This window comes from Tetrao urogallus (genome assembly GCF_951394365.1).
Source record: "Tetrao urogallus genome assembly, chromosome: 1".
Taxonomy (NCBI): domain Eukaryota; kingdom Metazoa; phylum Chordata; class Aves; order Galliformes; family Phasianidae; genus Tetrao; species Tetrao urogallus.
In genome coordinates this window covers 161,456,832-161,473,663 of record NC_136813.1, presented here as the reverse complement: position 1 = coordinate 161,473,663, position 16,832 = coordinate 161,456,832, and the positions used below count along the sequence as shown (strand labels likewise).

The following is a 16,832-nucleotide window of genomic DNA, read 5'->3' as shown; positions in this document are numbered from 1 at the left end:
TCCATCTGTACTTGTAGTGTAGAAAAGGTAAGTAGGAAATGGAAGAACAAGTTAAGACCAAGTTGGAAACCAGGTCTAGTATGTGACATCACACAGCAATGAACTGCTAACTTTTTTTTATACTGGTCTATAATAGTATTCTATTCTACTAATTCTATATCCTTACTCTTATGGGTTTTGTAGTTAGTTCTGTAATTAACTTGGATTCATGTAATTAGAGTCACATGCCTGTGAAAAAGCTCAGTACTGAACTATTAGATCTGCTTCAAATAATTAGCACAGCCTGTGAACTATCTCTGTTATGCATTCCTATGTCAAAACCTCCACACATGCTCTAAGTGCCCTTTTTCGCTACCTTAATTCTCTTCTTCTTCTTCTAACCCCTAATCACCGTAGCTTGTGTCTCGTGTCTTGTTTTTTGTTTTTATTTGTTTTTAATACACATTTGTCTTCAGGAAAAAAACTATGACTTGTCTAGATTTTTGTGATCTATAAATGGCTGTAATCAAGCAGTAAGCCTAAACTCACGTCAAATGTATACTTGTAACAGGAACCTTTCCATAGGATAGAACAAGGCCTGCCAACTTCATGTTTAAGACATAAATTTGGTATTCCGCAGATATTTTTAAGAGATTCGGTGAATTATTTAGCCTTGAAAACTGGTGATTCATTCAAACCTTTTGGAAAGCTACACTTGCGAAACTTTAATGTGTGCCGGCCAGAGATGTTAAATATTTTCCTCAAAATTTCCACGCGTCCAAAAAAGATTACTGTTTGGGCAACCTACAAAAAAATACTGATCTTCAATATGAATGAGTTGGGACAGTGGATCAAAACAATAATCACTAATGCAAAAAGTTAACATGACCCTAGAAAATGTTACCTTATTTCCATTCCCAGCTCATTTGTTCCCTGAAACTTGTGTGCATTTTTTAAGAAAATGTAGACATACCATTTATTGCTATTTTAATGACAGATTAGATACACTGGGTCTCTGAGCTAGCAATGAGAAACATGCTGAGACAGCTGCAAATTTCTGCTAGTGACAGATTAGCCAAAGGCATAGAAAGAGATACCATAGCAACAAAGAGCCAGCCACAAGTGCAATCACTCTTTTCCATAGCTAATATTTTGCTACAGTCTGTGCACTTGTATTGTAATCACATCCTTTTTATGAACCACAAAATATAGCTCATCACTGTACCCCATACATATAGTTCCTATAAATCTTCACCCAAAATTCAGGTAGAAGGTGAGGAGTCTATAGACAGAAACTTTGAAGTGAGGCAGGGGGATAGAGAAGTTTTACAGCAAGGTAGTCTTTTAATTTGATTCCTTAAATAACATTTGAAGAAGCACTTCCTATAATTATTTACTACTGACACTCAGGAAATCATTCAAGTTTCACAGTGGTCAAAGCAAAAGGTGAACTGCTTCATGTGATGGAGGTTAGCACTAGATTTACTCTGAAAAAATGTCACACAAAAAATGCACTGCCTTATTAGTATAGAATGACTGCAGAGATACCTCCAGTCTATTGTAAAAAGCCTAAAATTCCCTCTACACACAGTGTTCATGAATTTCAGATTTTTTTCAACTTACATACCAACACCAGTACTGCTTTGAAAATTTTGGAGGAAGGAGGAGGAATAAAGACATGAGAGAAGAGATAACTACAATGGCAATATTTCTTTCCAACTTCAGGAAAACAACAACAAGTTATACTTTCATTTTTTTTCTGTCACTGCTTAAAGAGACAGTGCATCTGTTGCTGATACAGAGAAGCAGAAATTAACAGCTAACACAGCTGCACTGCTGATGTCAGACTGTTTCCAGAAAAATGTTCTTTTCTTCTCTTATCCAAGGACACATTTTAGTCCTCATTTTTTATATTGTCTTACTCCCCTGTTCGTTACGACAGTAGCTGAATCACTGTTAATGCTGCCATCTGATATTTCAGGTTTCTTAGTAAATACCATCCTGCCTTCAGCCTTCCTCCAATTGCCCATTGCAAAGCATAACTGTGTAAAGGTACCTAATGGAAGCTCTTTCGTTCCTTGGGCTAAAAGCTTTATGAACAGCACACTTTATAATCTGAAACATAAATAAAATTGTTGCTTCTCCTATCAGCAGCTGTAATTAATTTAGAAACAATATAGTATCTTCAAGTGAGAAAGAGGAGACGGGGTAAAAATATAAGCAATATTTATAGATAGCAGCAGAACTGCATTGATTCAGAGTAGTGTAATACACACGCTGAACACCATTTGTAGCAGTTGGTATGTTTGGACAGTATCCTTCTCTGCTTCCAATGATGTTATTAAATTTTTAGTTTGTTTTAAATTCGGGATGTCATAATGCAAAATTAGATTAAATGGAATATTACAAATATCTGACTTCAGACTCTCTCCGGCATTGTTTGAAATGTAGATGAACACTCTCAATATGGATTTCCCTCCAATCTGGCAATATTTCTGTTTGTTGCCTTTTTTTTTTTTTTTTTTTTTTTTTTTTGCATTAGTCATCTATCTCTGGTATTGGTTTGGAAAGCAGATTTCGATTTGGAATGTAGATAAATGGACTCAGTATGGATTTGTTCCTGGCCACGTAAAATTTCTCTCTGTTCCTTATATATATATATTTACAGTACTCTATTTCTAATATTGGGTTGGCATATAGCTACATAGTAATATATTAACTATTGATTTCTTTCTCTTCTGGAGTGTGCTTTTACCCATATATTAAAAATAATGGCTTGTTTTCGGAGTGACAATTGCAGTTCCTTCTGCCTCTCATAAAAGCGTGGGTGTAAAGCTATTCCAGAAGTTAGATGCTCATTTCCAAAAGATGGCCTTTTATGACCTGTGTGAAAGTACTCTTTGCACTTGTTCATAGGAAAATATTACTTCGTTCACTTTCACCTTCTAGAGATTTTCAAAGGTTAATAAGAAATACCTGCTATGCAATGCATCTGATCATTTTGGTTCATTTATATCATTATTATTATTATAACAACAAGGCTGTCCTAAAAGGACATGCACTGGTTACCAATTTCTGATTAATAATAGATACTGGGCATGATGCTCATCACAGTATGATTCACTTATTCGGCACACAGCTGAGTATCTTCAGAACGTTTTAAAAGCTTCTCTCACACTGTATTACATTTGACAGCGGTCAAAACCCAAAGCTTCCCAAACTGACAGAGAATTTAGGATTTTTTTAGATCAGCTTCCTACTGAAGACCACATCAAAGAAAGCCTCCTAGACAGCATCTTCTTATTCAACACTAAACATCTGAATGTTAGGCACTAAGTTAATCATCAAAGCTTTCCTTTGGAATTATTAGGGAGACATAAGCACCCTCTAAAGATAATTAATCTTACCTATCTTAGGACAAAACAGATTGTTCTCTGGAAGTGGGCAGCTCTCTCTGATACTAATAAGATAGACTGGATCTTAGGATAGACAGTCCTGTTCTAAACAAATACCAGTGAATTCCAGTATGAATGGTTTAACCAGAGCTTTGTATTAAATTGTACCTTATTCCACTAGCAGCTCTACCAACACTAAGTAAAAGTTCAAGGACAAGGTATTGTTTTGTATGAAAAATACGAACATATATTTTTACATATCTTCATAAAATACCAGCCCACCTTATATGAACAGATTTACAGACTGTGCTGAACTACAGCCCAGGGGCATCTCCCCATTCTTGAGCAGAAGAGTAACTTCTTACCATATCACAGCTTTGGGATCTGAAGGGAAGCCTCAAGATGCACCACATGTTTTCCTGCACTCCAGGTTCTTTAGAAAAAACATCTGGGTTTATGGTTTGCCCAAGAGCCAAGCCTTGCTCCAAGCTTGTTTGAGGGTTGATGCTTGGGGAACCAGGATGCCCAGGAAGTATTGCAGGTTGCATTTTCACACAAGTCACGTGTAACTTCTGTTGCTTCTACTTGAAGTAAGCCTGTATTATAAAGACAACGTGCAACGTGCTGTTCTTAAAAATATAAGTAAAGCCTAGCATCTGGATTTGCCTTTGAAAAACCACTGCCCAGAGATCTCCAGTGTGAAAGATGCACACCTCGTATTGGTGACAAACAGGAAACAGGATTTTTCAGCTTAGATGATCTTATCAGACTGCACAATTTTGCTATCCCATCTTTGTAAGGGGCTCCTTCATTTCTTAAAGTTCGTATTTTTTTTAACGTCACTGTCAATTTCATTCATAACACTACTACTTTGGGGATTCAAGTGATGAGAAAATTCTCATTTTAAATGGGCATTTTTGTTCGTTTGTTTCACGAGATGGAAAAGAAACACATCAAGAGAATGTACTGAATGAAGATAATTATTTTAGAAAAAAGTTGGGAGAAAAAAAGATTATTTCAAAAGCAAAAATACTTCAGATTTTTCCCCTTTTCTACAACTTTCGTCATCACATAAGGTGAATATCTTGGCAAAAATTGTGTGTTTATTTTGCAAAGCCTTGAGACTAGCCATACAGAGAAAGAATTCATTTACTTCCTTCCCCAAAATTTCTCAGTCTGGAGGAAAATGCCAGAATGTCCCTGGCAAATCTCAGTTATGCACATAAGCACTTCATAATTCAAATTAATGAGTTTCTGAACATCTTCTTTTGTTGAAGTATAATGTTCAGGAACACAAACATGTATTTTTCTACATGAAATTGTTAGCTAAATTGCCATTCCCTCTTCTCTCCTTCCCCTCCTGCAGGCTCCATAGGCCCAAAATAGTCAATTCTAAGCCAAAATGAGTTTATTCAGTATTCACTTTAGTCACAAACATGCTCCAGAATTCATTGCTTTCCATGAATTACTCCTAACATCTGCATCTTCCACTAGTATGTAGAGAAATTAGGAATAGTTTAATCTTTCCATAATAGCTGATAACCCATTACTAAGGTAAATAATTACTATCTGACTTTTCTTAACATTTGAATTCTCAGAACCATAGAACTCATACTATTTCTAATCTTCTATTGGTTTGTAAATTTATTAGATCTGTATTTATCTAAATAAAAAGCAAAACCTCAAGTAGAGCAGATATTTAAAAATAAATTAATTTTCTTTCATTATTCACATAATTCGCTTTTTGCTTAAATTTTTGCTTAACATAAGTATCAAGAATTTGGCATTGTCACTCTTTACAGTGATACAATCAAATGTGGACAAGAAAAATATCTTCTTCCTATTACTGCTTTAATTTCTACTCTAATACTTAATTATTAACAGCTTGTGGAAATCTAGGTGCTGCTTTTAAATAATGGTATTCTGTAGCTGAGAAGACAGTACTTCAGCACTTAATTGGGTTACTTTTTATGCTCATGAAGGAGGCAAACTAACAGAAGATGTTTGGAGATGAATATAGACCTCATACTTTCTTAGACCCATTCAGGACAGCCCTCACAATGCTTTACAGCAGTACACTTAAATCGCCGCGGCTCTTCAGTTCTTTCATTTCTTTATGCTTTTACATTATATGTGATAATCATATATGGGTTATTTCATTTAACAATCAGAATAACATTATTCATGTCTTCTTAATATTGGCTCTTTGAAGAATTCTTTATTTTCCTTTAAAAGGAGTTTTGAAAACTCAGAGTCATTTAGAATTTTTCCTGTTATTTACAGACTTAGGGGAGCAGAAAGAGGAACTACAAAAAAAATTATATTCACTACAAATTAGGGAAAAATACTTGCTTTTGATAATAAGCTACTCTTACTTCAGTCAATTGCATTCTTAATAGCAATATATATTTTTCTGGGCATCAGAATGATATCCGTTAAAATCCCAGCCTCTTGTGCCCAGAAAGACAGAAAATTTCAATTCCCTATCATCTCTTCTCAATGAGTGAGACCAAGTCTCAGTCAGTAATCTGAATTCAAATTCAGAAATTTGAATTCAAATTTGGGAATGTCTCAAAACAGTATTGCTGTTTGCATGTTTGGAAAATGAAGAAACACATAGTATCTGGGCAAACTGGAAGGCAGAGAAAATAGCAGGGGATTTAAGGGAATCAGGTTTTTTTCCTTTTAGTAGCTGCAGGTTATGATGGCCACTGAACTGAGTCAGTGTGTCTAATAGGTGACTTTTTCATAGTATCACTTCTGAGGAACAATGAAGTGAGTCATGAGGACTGCCACTATCCTTGGAGGACAAGAAAAGGCCAACTCCTGCAAAGAGGCAGACCTGTGAGTCTGCAGCAGAGGCAAGAGTCCTTCCAGACAAGAGCCTTGGGCTTCTATGAATTCCTAAGGGCAGGCATAATTTCATAACCTTGACAAAAGAACTTTTGACAAAACGTGAAGAAATATCCTCAAAGAGGTTCCTATTGATGTCTTCCCATTTTGTGATCATTTTTATTTTTTTCTACAGGATGGTAATCCAGAGCCACACTTTTACTTATATGCTTGTCAAACACATTAAATATAAAATGGCATGCATTCTTGAGCACTAATAGTATCATATACAATGCAGCAGTAACAAGGACCAATTTCAAAACATACACACACTTCTTTTCCTACTTCTATCGTCATTATTACATTTTTTCTAGTTCCCTTCCGTTGAATTACACATGCACCCACCTTTCATATTCATATAACCAGATATGCATTAGCAGGTACTTAGTTAGGTTACTAGGTTAGGCGGGCAGGATTCAAGAATGGTTAGCTTCAGAATATACACATTTGACAGAGGAATTGGGAGGAGAAGAGTACAAACATTGAGGAAGTATCCCTCCTTCAAAGAATGGCAAAATGGCAAAAAACTTAGGTATACAAATACTGAGACATGCAGATCTCCCTGTGGAATAAAATATAATTCAGCCAGACAAATCTACGTTTCAGTACAATCAAGGCATTCAGAAATTTAGTGCCTACATGGGGAAGATTTTATTCAAATGGCTTAAACACTCAGATTCACCTATGTTAACAACGTACTGGCCCGACACCACAAACTATTAGAAACCTACAAGCAAAACAGTGATCAGGTATGGATGGGGGAGCGAAAAGGTGAAGGTGTTCTTGCATATATACATTCATATGTGACTTCAGGGAGCATCTGTAATGTTTTATGTGGATATAGAACTGTTGATCCTGTAGAGACACAGTTCTGGATTTTGAGGAAGTTTGAGAACTTCCTGCTTAGCTGAAGGATTTGTTACTCTTGTGTTTGTAGGCACTAAAAACTGAGATGACAGAAGGCTTACTCTGTTTTCAGGCATTGTATATAATGAATGTTAGATTTGTGTCAAGTGGAGAAAAGGAATTAACTGAAACTGAAAAATTTGTACTCATTCAGTCACACAAGACAGAAAGAACCAGAAGATCCTCTTTTAATTGCATATCAAATGCTTACCATGCCCAGCAGTTTCTATGTCAAAACCTGGTAATGCCATGTTACTGGTTAAAATGTACTCATTTGCTATCCTGTAAACAAAGAACTTAGCACAGCGTATAGATTTTGTTTCAGAAAGAAATACATGTCAGATTGTAACATGTAATCATTACCAGTAGCTGAAAAAGGTGTCAACTCTATCATCTCCACTGCTCACCTGAGATGGTCTGGCACACTGCTTACCATGATCAAGCAACTGCTATGTATGCTGAGACAAGTGTGCAGGACGATGACGTCCATTCCCAGTATGAGTCTCTTCCCACACTTCTTTGCTCTTCTCAGCTGATGTCTTCCATGTATACCCAATTTCCTGTGCACGTTTTTTTACCTGTTTGTAGCATGTAAGGTTGGTTTCATACCTACCCTAGTTGTTTTCACTTTATTCCCAGAGGAACAGCTCCATCCCTTACGATCTGGAAGAACTTTACATTCCTCCCCTTCAAGACATGGTTGCATGTGGCACCACCATTTCTGCTCCACTATTGAAGCTACAAGAGAAGAAAACAACTACATTTGCATGTTCTTGAAATGGACATTTTAATATGTCATTATATTGCATCACTTATTTTCCATGAAAATGTTGGAAATATATTAACCAACATTTACTCTATGATTTGCAGCCAGCTCATAATCTTCACAAGAAATGAAGCCTCAATTTGTACAAGGTGCTACACACTTCAAAGACAATCTTTGCTGCGTTTTTTCTCTAATTTACTGCAGTTCAGAAAGTAATTTCATAGCATTCCTTTCTAACTCTAATTTTCTCTTGCTCAGCCAGATTTCAAAGTTTTAAGCAGTCTCTTGAGTTAGTATATTTTGCCTGATCTGCTCTACACTCTAGCACAGGCTGATTAAATATATTTCCTAAAGATGACATATTTACAGTTTCTCTGACAGCCAACAACATATCAACAGTAAAGAGATCATGGAAAGGGTGAATCTATTCTGCTCCTCTTTCAGAGAAAGAGAAGTGAAAAATAAGCTAGTGTATTCCCAATTAAAACATATGAATCAATGCCAGATTTGTTAAATAAAACACTAATACCATACAGTGAACAGAAAAAATACTGTTGGTCTATGGAGACTTTTCAAAAATAGCCAGAATTGTGTTCTCTCTGTTTGCTTGTTTAATGCTTTATGATGAAGATAAATATATAAATATAAGACTGCAGCATATGAAAATGACATGCTCTTGTAGAGTTTGTGTAAACACTTTTAATTAAGTGAACTCCATACACTGTTGGGGGCCCTCTGTTGGTTAGGTCAAATTTAGCTTCTCAAGAGGTCTCCTTCACTAGCATCTAATAATTTCACTTAGCATTTCCACAGAGTAATAACAAATAATTCACTTTTCCCATCATCATCCCATTCACCTTGGGCTTGCCCTTCAAAATGCAGAAGCCTTTCTCCTCTTATTTTAAAAAGCTAACTGCAATAGAGTGGGTTTTTTTGATATCTTTAAGCTAACAAAATTGTCTAGGAACATGCAATAAAAGGAAGCAATAGAGGTAGTCGCACCATCGACACAAGAAGGAGCTGCCCGGGTGGTACCTGCTACCTGCCCAGGGAAGCAGGAGCACTTCACTGTCTGTGATCTTTCTTCTATCTTGTTCTTATTGCAACATCTGTGGAGTGCCACCACTTCACAGGTCCCAGTTTTAACATGGTGAGCTGTGAAAATAAGAAGATGGGCAATTTGATAACACTGTGAGGTAACATTGTATTTTTGGGGGGTACTTTTTTTTGTTTTTCTTTAATTAGAAATGCATCAAACTTGGATCTGTAAGGCAGTCTGCCATGCATGAAACTAGAATTACAATGGTACTAACAGTAGATTGTAAAGTTGATTTCTTTTCCAAATGTAGTGTAACTATCTCAGGCAGAAAATGCTGGCTAAAGAAAAGCAATTGGAGAAGGTTGCATACAGAACTGATCCAGTGAAGTGGAAAGCAGAGACATTATAAAACTAATGTACAAAATGTACATTAATTTCTGGACTCCCATAAGCAGCTGTATATTTCTACCAAGTTTCTTTTTATTCTTGTCCTCGGGGTAAGACCTTGGAAGGAAATTATATCAACTTTAAAATTCATATATATGCATATATTTTCAGATTCTATGTGTCCAGAGTTTATGTCCATTGCAATCACTGTTTTTCATCAGTTCTCCCAAAACCTTCATGCAAATGGTCAGAGAAGAGCTGGCAGGATACAGGGAAAGCCCTGAAAGAGGAAATGGAAAGAGAAAAGATAAAGAAAAAAAAAAAAGAAAAAAGAAGAGAAAGATAAAGAAAATGGAAAAAGAGAAAAGAAAGAAAAGAAAATGAAAGAAAAACTATTAAGGAATTACATTTTAAGTGTCAGCCTGGCACTGCAAAAGATGTCTGGAAACAAAGGAAATCAAAGTTTTCCAAATCCAGATGACAACAGGACAACCTTCATTATCTCCATGCTACTCTAACCAATGCCTTTAGAGTCCTATGAGAGGACTTATGTGCAAAGATGTTTAAGAAAACTACCCTTTCTGGTTGAGCAGCTAGTTCTCAAAGGATCTGGAATTCATAAAAATAATTTTATCATAGCATGCAGTGGTGAAGAGAAAGATTAATAAAAAAAAAAAAAAAAAAGAGCATTTCTGAAGATAGTTCATTTCCATCAGAAGGAAGAACAAGAAATCTGGTACTGATCTATAACACCATACAGGGAGGAACAGGAATTACACAAGACAACAGTTGCTATAGCAGCCCCCCTGTTTCTTCTGCTGGTTAGCATGTGGATGCTCTGCACTGAATGGTTCTGTTACCTTTTATGTCCTAATGAAAAAAGTGAGTTTCCACATGGAGAAAACCCTGCCAAGGGGCTCTTGGGAGCCCAACATTGGCCATTGGATCTACTGAGCTGTTGTTGCACAGTATCAGCTCTCAAAAGGACTGAAGGAGCAAAATACACTTGATGTAGAATATGGCCCCCCAAGAACGTTCCTAAAGACAAAACCCACAGGCAGTGATTAGACTCTGCGTCTTCATCAACAACACACAGACTACTAAACATTTCGTTTAGGCAATTATGCATTTTGCAGTAGAACAAAGTCCACTAAACAGCCTGTGATCTCCGTAGTCACTCATTGCACCGTGCTACAACAGGCTGCATTACACGCAGTACTACATCTGAAATGTTACAGCACAGTGAGAATTATTAGCCCATGATTCATCTTATTATGCTACACACACACACCAGAAATCTATGAGAAAAATATGTAATACATATGATATGAGAGAACAAACTGCTTTTGTAAATTCACATTCATTTTTATTTTGATAGGCAATTACACATTTAATATGCACACATGCTAATAAAAATTCGCTGTTTTTCTGTTATTAAGTATCCATTATCCAAAGTTATCCAAAAAACAGACATTGAATCTTAAAAAATAACATAAATTTAGTGAATTTCTTCCCACTTAATTTTTCACTATATTAGTTTTCAGTCCTTATTTGTACTGTGATGTGTCTCAATGATCCTGAAATGTCATTACTTCAGTTTTTCATTAGGTAGCTTTACAACAGCTCTACCAAATCTCCAGAAGTGCAATAATATACCTAGAAGGAGAAATTAGTGTGTACATCAATAGCCATCTGAAACGGAATCCAGTTTAAAGAGCTGTTAAGAGCTTTGAAATAATCGTTCTTTCTGAAACAAAACTTTTGAAAGACTCACTCTGTACTAATTAGGAAAATTGGTATTTAAAGTCTCTTATTGGAAAAGACTGTAATTAGAAGAAATGGTCACTTAGTTTCATGTACAACACAGAAAAGCATTTCAAAGGGTAAAAAAAAAAAATGTGAAAAAGGAATAAAATAAAAAATAACCATGTACTGAGAGTGACCTATCACTGTTAAAATTGTTTTTAAATGTTCTAGGTATGAAATCAAAACAACCTAAAAGGTATATATATATGTGTATAATATATTTCAATAATTGAAAATCTAGGCCAACCATCCTCTAGTTTCTGTTTACCATCTAGAGTGTGCTATGAATATTCCCTGAGAGGAAATGCAGGGATTTCAGCTCTTTATGCTATCACATAATTAAGCTTGAGTGCAGTAAGTACAGTATCTGTCACATTCATGTGAAATGAAAGCCTCGGTGCAGTAGATAACGGATTTCCCACAACCTAACACAAATTAACCTCATTAAGCCACTGAAGCATTCTATAAGAGGAGATGGTATTTCGGAAGATTCACAGTTTGGTTTTGTTTCTTCTTCTCTGAGCACAGACTTCAAAGCATGTTGCTTGGTTTGCAGAAAATGTTTGAGGAACCGAGTGCCTTTTCTGGAATCTTTCAGAAATTCATTATTCAGAACCACCACAAATACTCAGCTCTCCATCCTCTGCTAATGCAAGTAATCCTGCCTGTAATCAGCGTGAAGAAGGACTGAAGAGACCAAAAGATATGTGTGCACAGATTGTGCAGTTTTCCTGACGATTATATATAATATACGTGTATGTTTCAGAAGATGTAACACTGTAATACGAGAGTGCAACTTGGAAAACAGATATAATCATATCTTACCCATTAATGGTGTATCCTATAATTAGCCTGCCACTTTTACAGCTTTTTTTCATGAAGTGAAATTGTCAATAGCTATCTCATTAATCAGTGTGATACTGCTATGTCAAAAACTTCAGAACAATTATGATTCCAGAAAAAAATATAGCTAGGTAATTATTATTTCTCATTTTATACATCATTGAATGTGCTTAAAGAATATGCTTAAACATATTTGGCAAATAAGTTTAAATATATATAATTTGTAACTATTCTTGTTCCTTCATGACAGTTCTAAACTTATTTCCTTCAGATGAATGACATTTTAGTCATATTTGAACATTGCATCTGGCATTAAGTTAGGGCTCTGAGTCCTTCGCTTCTGTGAGAAGTTTGCTACAAAGCAGATTGCAAGTTATTGCTCCAGGTTTTTACTTTGTAACTCACAAATAGGAATATATTGTATTTACCAAAATGCAGCGTTATGGACAAATCTAGCACTAAATCAGGTACAGTATTCTGAATTGATTGCTCATTTCAATCACCATTTCTCAACTTTTCTACTTGATCATTCAAGTCCAGATCTGACACATATCTGCTAGGTTTCATTTGCTGAAAGTTGTATAAGTCAATGCGTTAACACACACATGTGCCATTAAAAAAAGAGGGAGAAATACGTTTGCATGGCCTGGATGAAATAAAGTCACGGATTGTAGCTGTACACAGGCTTCCCATTATTCTAGTTGTCACTGTAAAATAACAAGGGGGAAAAGTTATAAAGGCTCCTTTATGTGCTCTCTGCCAAGACACAGGCACAACTGGGCGATACAACTAAACCAAGCTAACGATGAACAGGTACAGAAAAAAATAACAAATCCCTTGTCACTTTTCCCACACTCTTTCATCCCCTACTTGCCTGAAGTGTCATACACTAACGGTAAGCCAGGGATTTAGATGGGCAGAAAAATATCTCCTTTTTTGTAGGGTTAGTTCTCTACCAGGCATAGCTCCTACAGCTGAGCGCAGAGACTAGTGAGAAGATTCAGCCAAAGACAAAGAGCAGGAGCAGGCGACCACTGACTCATCATCACCTCCGCACACAGAAACAAGTTCTTCGTTGGCATACAAGCACTGCAGCTCTGTGCTGTTATATTAGATGAGTGTAACTTCTTTTATTACCTTCCATTTAACTCCTGCAAGATCAGAGAGACTATGTACAACGTGCAAAGTTTTCTGGACATTTTTAAAGCTTGTCACAAAAGCAAAGCTTTGGTTAAAATAAGAAGCAACAGATCACCAATAAGGAGAGGAATGGAAATGGCTTTTAGCCCCAAGTTTCAACCCAAATTTCATATAATGCTACATAAACTTTGGCCTTTTTGTCATCTTGGGGATAATTAGGAAGATGTACCACGTGAAATACTATAGTGATCCAATCGTTCAAACTGTGTACATATGTAGTCTTTATTTATGCATACCATATTCATATGAGTAATTATGTTAAGGACTACAGTGGAACTACTGATTTTTTAATAACCATCTGCAAGGGAAAACAAACAATATTTCAGCAGATTATCAAACTGCTTCATCATTTCCCCCAAGTAATTAGTCATTATTATGTACCACCAAGATATTTAAATGAGAGGGGCAGGGAAATACTACTAGAAAAATAAATAAAATTAGCTATTAAAATACACCATTAACAGAACAGACTACAAATCACTATCCTACTCATGGGTGACCAAGAAAAAAAAAAGCATGTTTTCTTGTTCACATAGTCTATTTGCTTTCTTTATTCTGATTGACATGGAAAACAAATGTAGGTTGTATTTCCGTTACACTTCAGCAATTTCGATATGTCACATCATTCTCAGTGTGTCACTGTAGATAGGAAGGATTACAAATAAACTTGCAAAATCTCGCTCACATGCTAATACACACACAGAGTACTGTTGCATATTTTTGGTAGTTTAATAAGTATTAATACCTGCTATATCTAAGCATCACAATCTTGTACAGCCACAGTTAAGCCACAATTTCCAACCAAGCTTTCTTTGTTAAAAGCCAGATAAAGGTATACGAAACAAAATACAGCATCCACTTTGGTCACAGAGTCATAGAATGGCTTGGGTTGGAAGGGACCCACTTAATTAATTACATTATCTTTCTGCTATATCCACAAAGCAGTAAGCAAGGAAAAGACTGAATTTCATTCAGTCCTGCTCTTATTAGCACTGGGGTGATATTGCTGTAGTTAGGGTAATCTAAGAATACAAGGAACACAAAGCATTTTGTTACTGATATAACTTCTTCTTTGATCAGCTACTAACATAACAGAGGAAAAAACAGACAAGCTTTCAGGTGTACGAGCTTCTGTGTTCTTATGTGAGCACAGAAGATCAGTTCCATAGCCTAGATGGAGAACTGGCAGCACAGAGAGGAAAAAAGCAAAGAGAAGTCTCTCATACCACTTACCTCTTATTACCTCTGGAATGCAGCAAGCCAGCGATTCCCAGGAAAGCAGTGGTAGATGCACATCAACAGGAATTTTGGGCTTGATCAGTGGTTATGAGTCAGAATTTCAATGATTAAGTTAAAATTTTGTATTGTCAGTGAATGTGAAGTCTGGATTTACAACTTAAGTGTTTATTCTGATGATTCTATATTTACCACCTATCACAGTGATTGAACGAATGATGACACATATTCTAGATTTGTGACTGAAATTAAGGTGAATTGGGATTATTTAATCATGTTTTAACCTGTTGCTAAAGTTGACATATTTTTCATTGCGGAGTTCATTTGCTGGCATTTGCAGGCAAATAAACCAGTCAAATCTGGTTACAAATGGAACCAAAAAGTAAACATCCTCAGAGAGGGCAAAAAATTTGCTTCCATATGATATTTAATATTTTTAAACAAGATTTTTTTAAATGCTAAGGTAAACATAAGGGATGTTACAATTTTTTTTTTTTTTCTTCAAAACAAGCAAAATAATTAATTTTACTGGAGAAAAAAGCTACTTTTTTTTAATGTTTTGTCCAGTGAACTGAAAAATCAATTACAGACACAGCAGTTATTCCTGTGTCCTCTGTAGTGACAATGAAGATTGCTACAATTGCACCACATCTCAGGAAAGGCACTCATGCTGCTTTATTTTTCAGATGACACATAATGCAGCACTAAAGAATCAGCAGGAAAAAGATAATTTTGTGCTTCTTTATTCTACATTATCATAACATTTCTTGTAGCTACTTAAAAAGTTATTTAGTTATCTCTGTATTCGTCTGTTTCTTCGTATGGAGCGTGTACATTCAGCCTCAGCACTGGCAACACCTAGCAATAAGGAGCTGCAGCAGTCTCACATCTCCCCAGCCACTGGATTCTGCAGCCTCTAACAGGTATGAGCAGTAGAAAGAAAAAAAAAAAAAACAAAAACAGGAAGACAGGTTCAGCATTTGGCAAAAAAACATTCTACCTTCAACCTTTGCTTCTAAGAAACATACACAGACTGCCAAGATAATCCTCTCATATTAGGCTAGATCAGCAGATCAATATCTGCAGAGAGGCACATGCCAACACACTGCAGTGAGCCCAGCCAAAGAGTCATGCTGTTCGATCAGAGAAGTCCATTCCATGCCAGAGGCCACACAGACCTCTATTTTGCTTGATTTGGGTAATACTATGATATGGACAACTACTTCCTGTGCAAATATCTCCTAAACCCCTACAAACACACCTTACTGACAAGGCTTTGAGGTCTTATTTAACTGCTTTCACCTTTCCATGCCTTGCACTATAGCTATAGCTACAAAAAGTCACTTGTTCACCACAAGCACTTAAAAAGTCCAGAAAGAACACACACTTAGTTTAGCTTAGAAGTACATCAATACTTCTCATTTCTTTTGTTCTGATGTATTCTGTACCTTGGGACAGACTCTCAGGTGAATTAAAAAAAAAAAAAAAAAACAATAAGAAACAACAAACAACACAGAGTTGCTTTGCTTGGACAAATTATTTCTGTAGTGTCATCTGTTGGCAACACGTACACAAAAGACCTCGCTAACTGCTGCCCTTCCCAGGCTTCTTGGACTCAATGTGATGTTTTCTCTCCTGAGAGAACCACTTTGAAATTACAAGAGCAATTTGTGAGAAGTGTTTATCCTGCAGGCATTAGCCCAGCTCTTCTTGCAGGTCTGCAATTAACTCACTTAGGCCACTTGGGTGAAGAACAGTAAGTGGAGTTTATGATGACACTGCTGATATCATCTCTGGTAGCCCTTAAAAACTGAGCTAGTGAATGGTTTGCTACAGTCCCATTGCCAAGCATACTTTGCTGTACAGTGCCAAAAATAAATCTCATCCATCAGCTTGTTTGCCAACCACTGGTTACAACCATCTGTGTGGGAAGACGTTTCCCCTTTGGGAAAACAAAACAAAAACAAGAACAAAAACAAAAAAGAAACAAAGAAAACTGCAATGCAAGTGTTACCCCTGAGAGCTCACTAGTGACTCTGGAGATCAAACCTCAGATATTCCCATGGCACTGTCTGTGTACTGAAATGGACTGAAGGATTGAGTTATCTACAGTAAGAGAAAAAATACTTACTAGAATAGAACAAGATGGCACGGTCCCAGCTGGGCACATGTTTTTTACAAACATAAAATCACAGATGGAAAACTTCACATAGGATCTCTTGGGCCTGGAGATCTCGTAACCATGTGACTTTAACTTCCTGGCCTTACTTGGGCTAATTTAATAAATCAGACATTTGGCAGTAGTAAGCCAATGTTATTCAAATAAGCTTATCTCCCCTCTCACAACAGTCAGGGCTGTTTCATGGCAGCAGCTGCAAATGAC

General features: G+C 36.3%; 1 protein-coding gene across 1 annotated transcript in view; it reads right to left on the bottom strand.

Annotated features, from left to right (window-relative positions):
* Nucleotides 1-16,832, bottom strand: part of TAFA2 (TAFA chemokine like family member 2) — a gene marked incomplete at its 3' end in the record, with an annotated part of 76,578 nt that overhangs the window by 12,763 nt on the left and 46,983 nt on the right. The window contains exons 3-4 of the mRNA XM_079533264.1: nt 8,941-9,093; nt 7,786-7,910 (exon numbers count right to left, since the gene is read on the bottom strand). Of these exons, the coding sequence (XP_079389390.1) occupies nt 7,786-7,910; nt 8,941-9,093 (278 nt within the window). The remainder of the gene's footprint in view (nt 1-7,785; nt 7,911-8,940; nt 9,094-16,832) is intronic.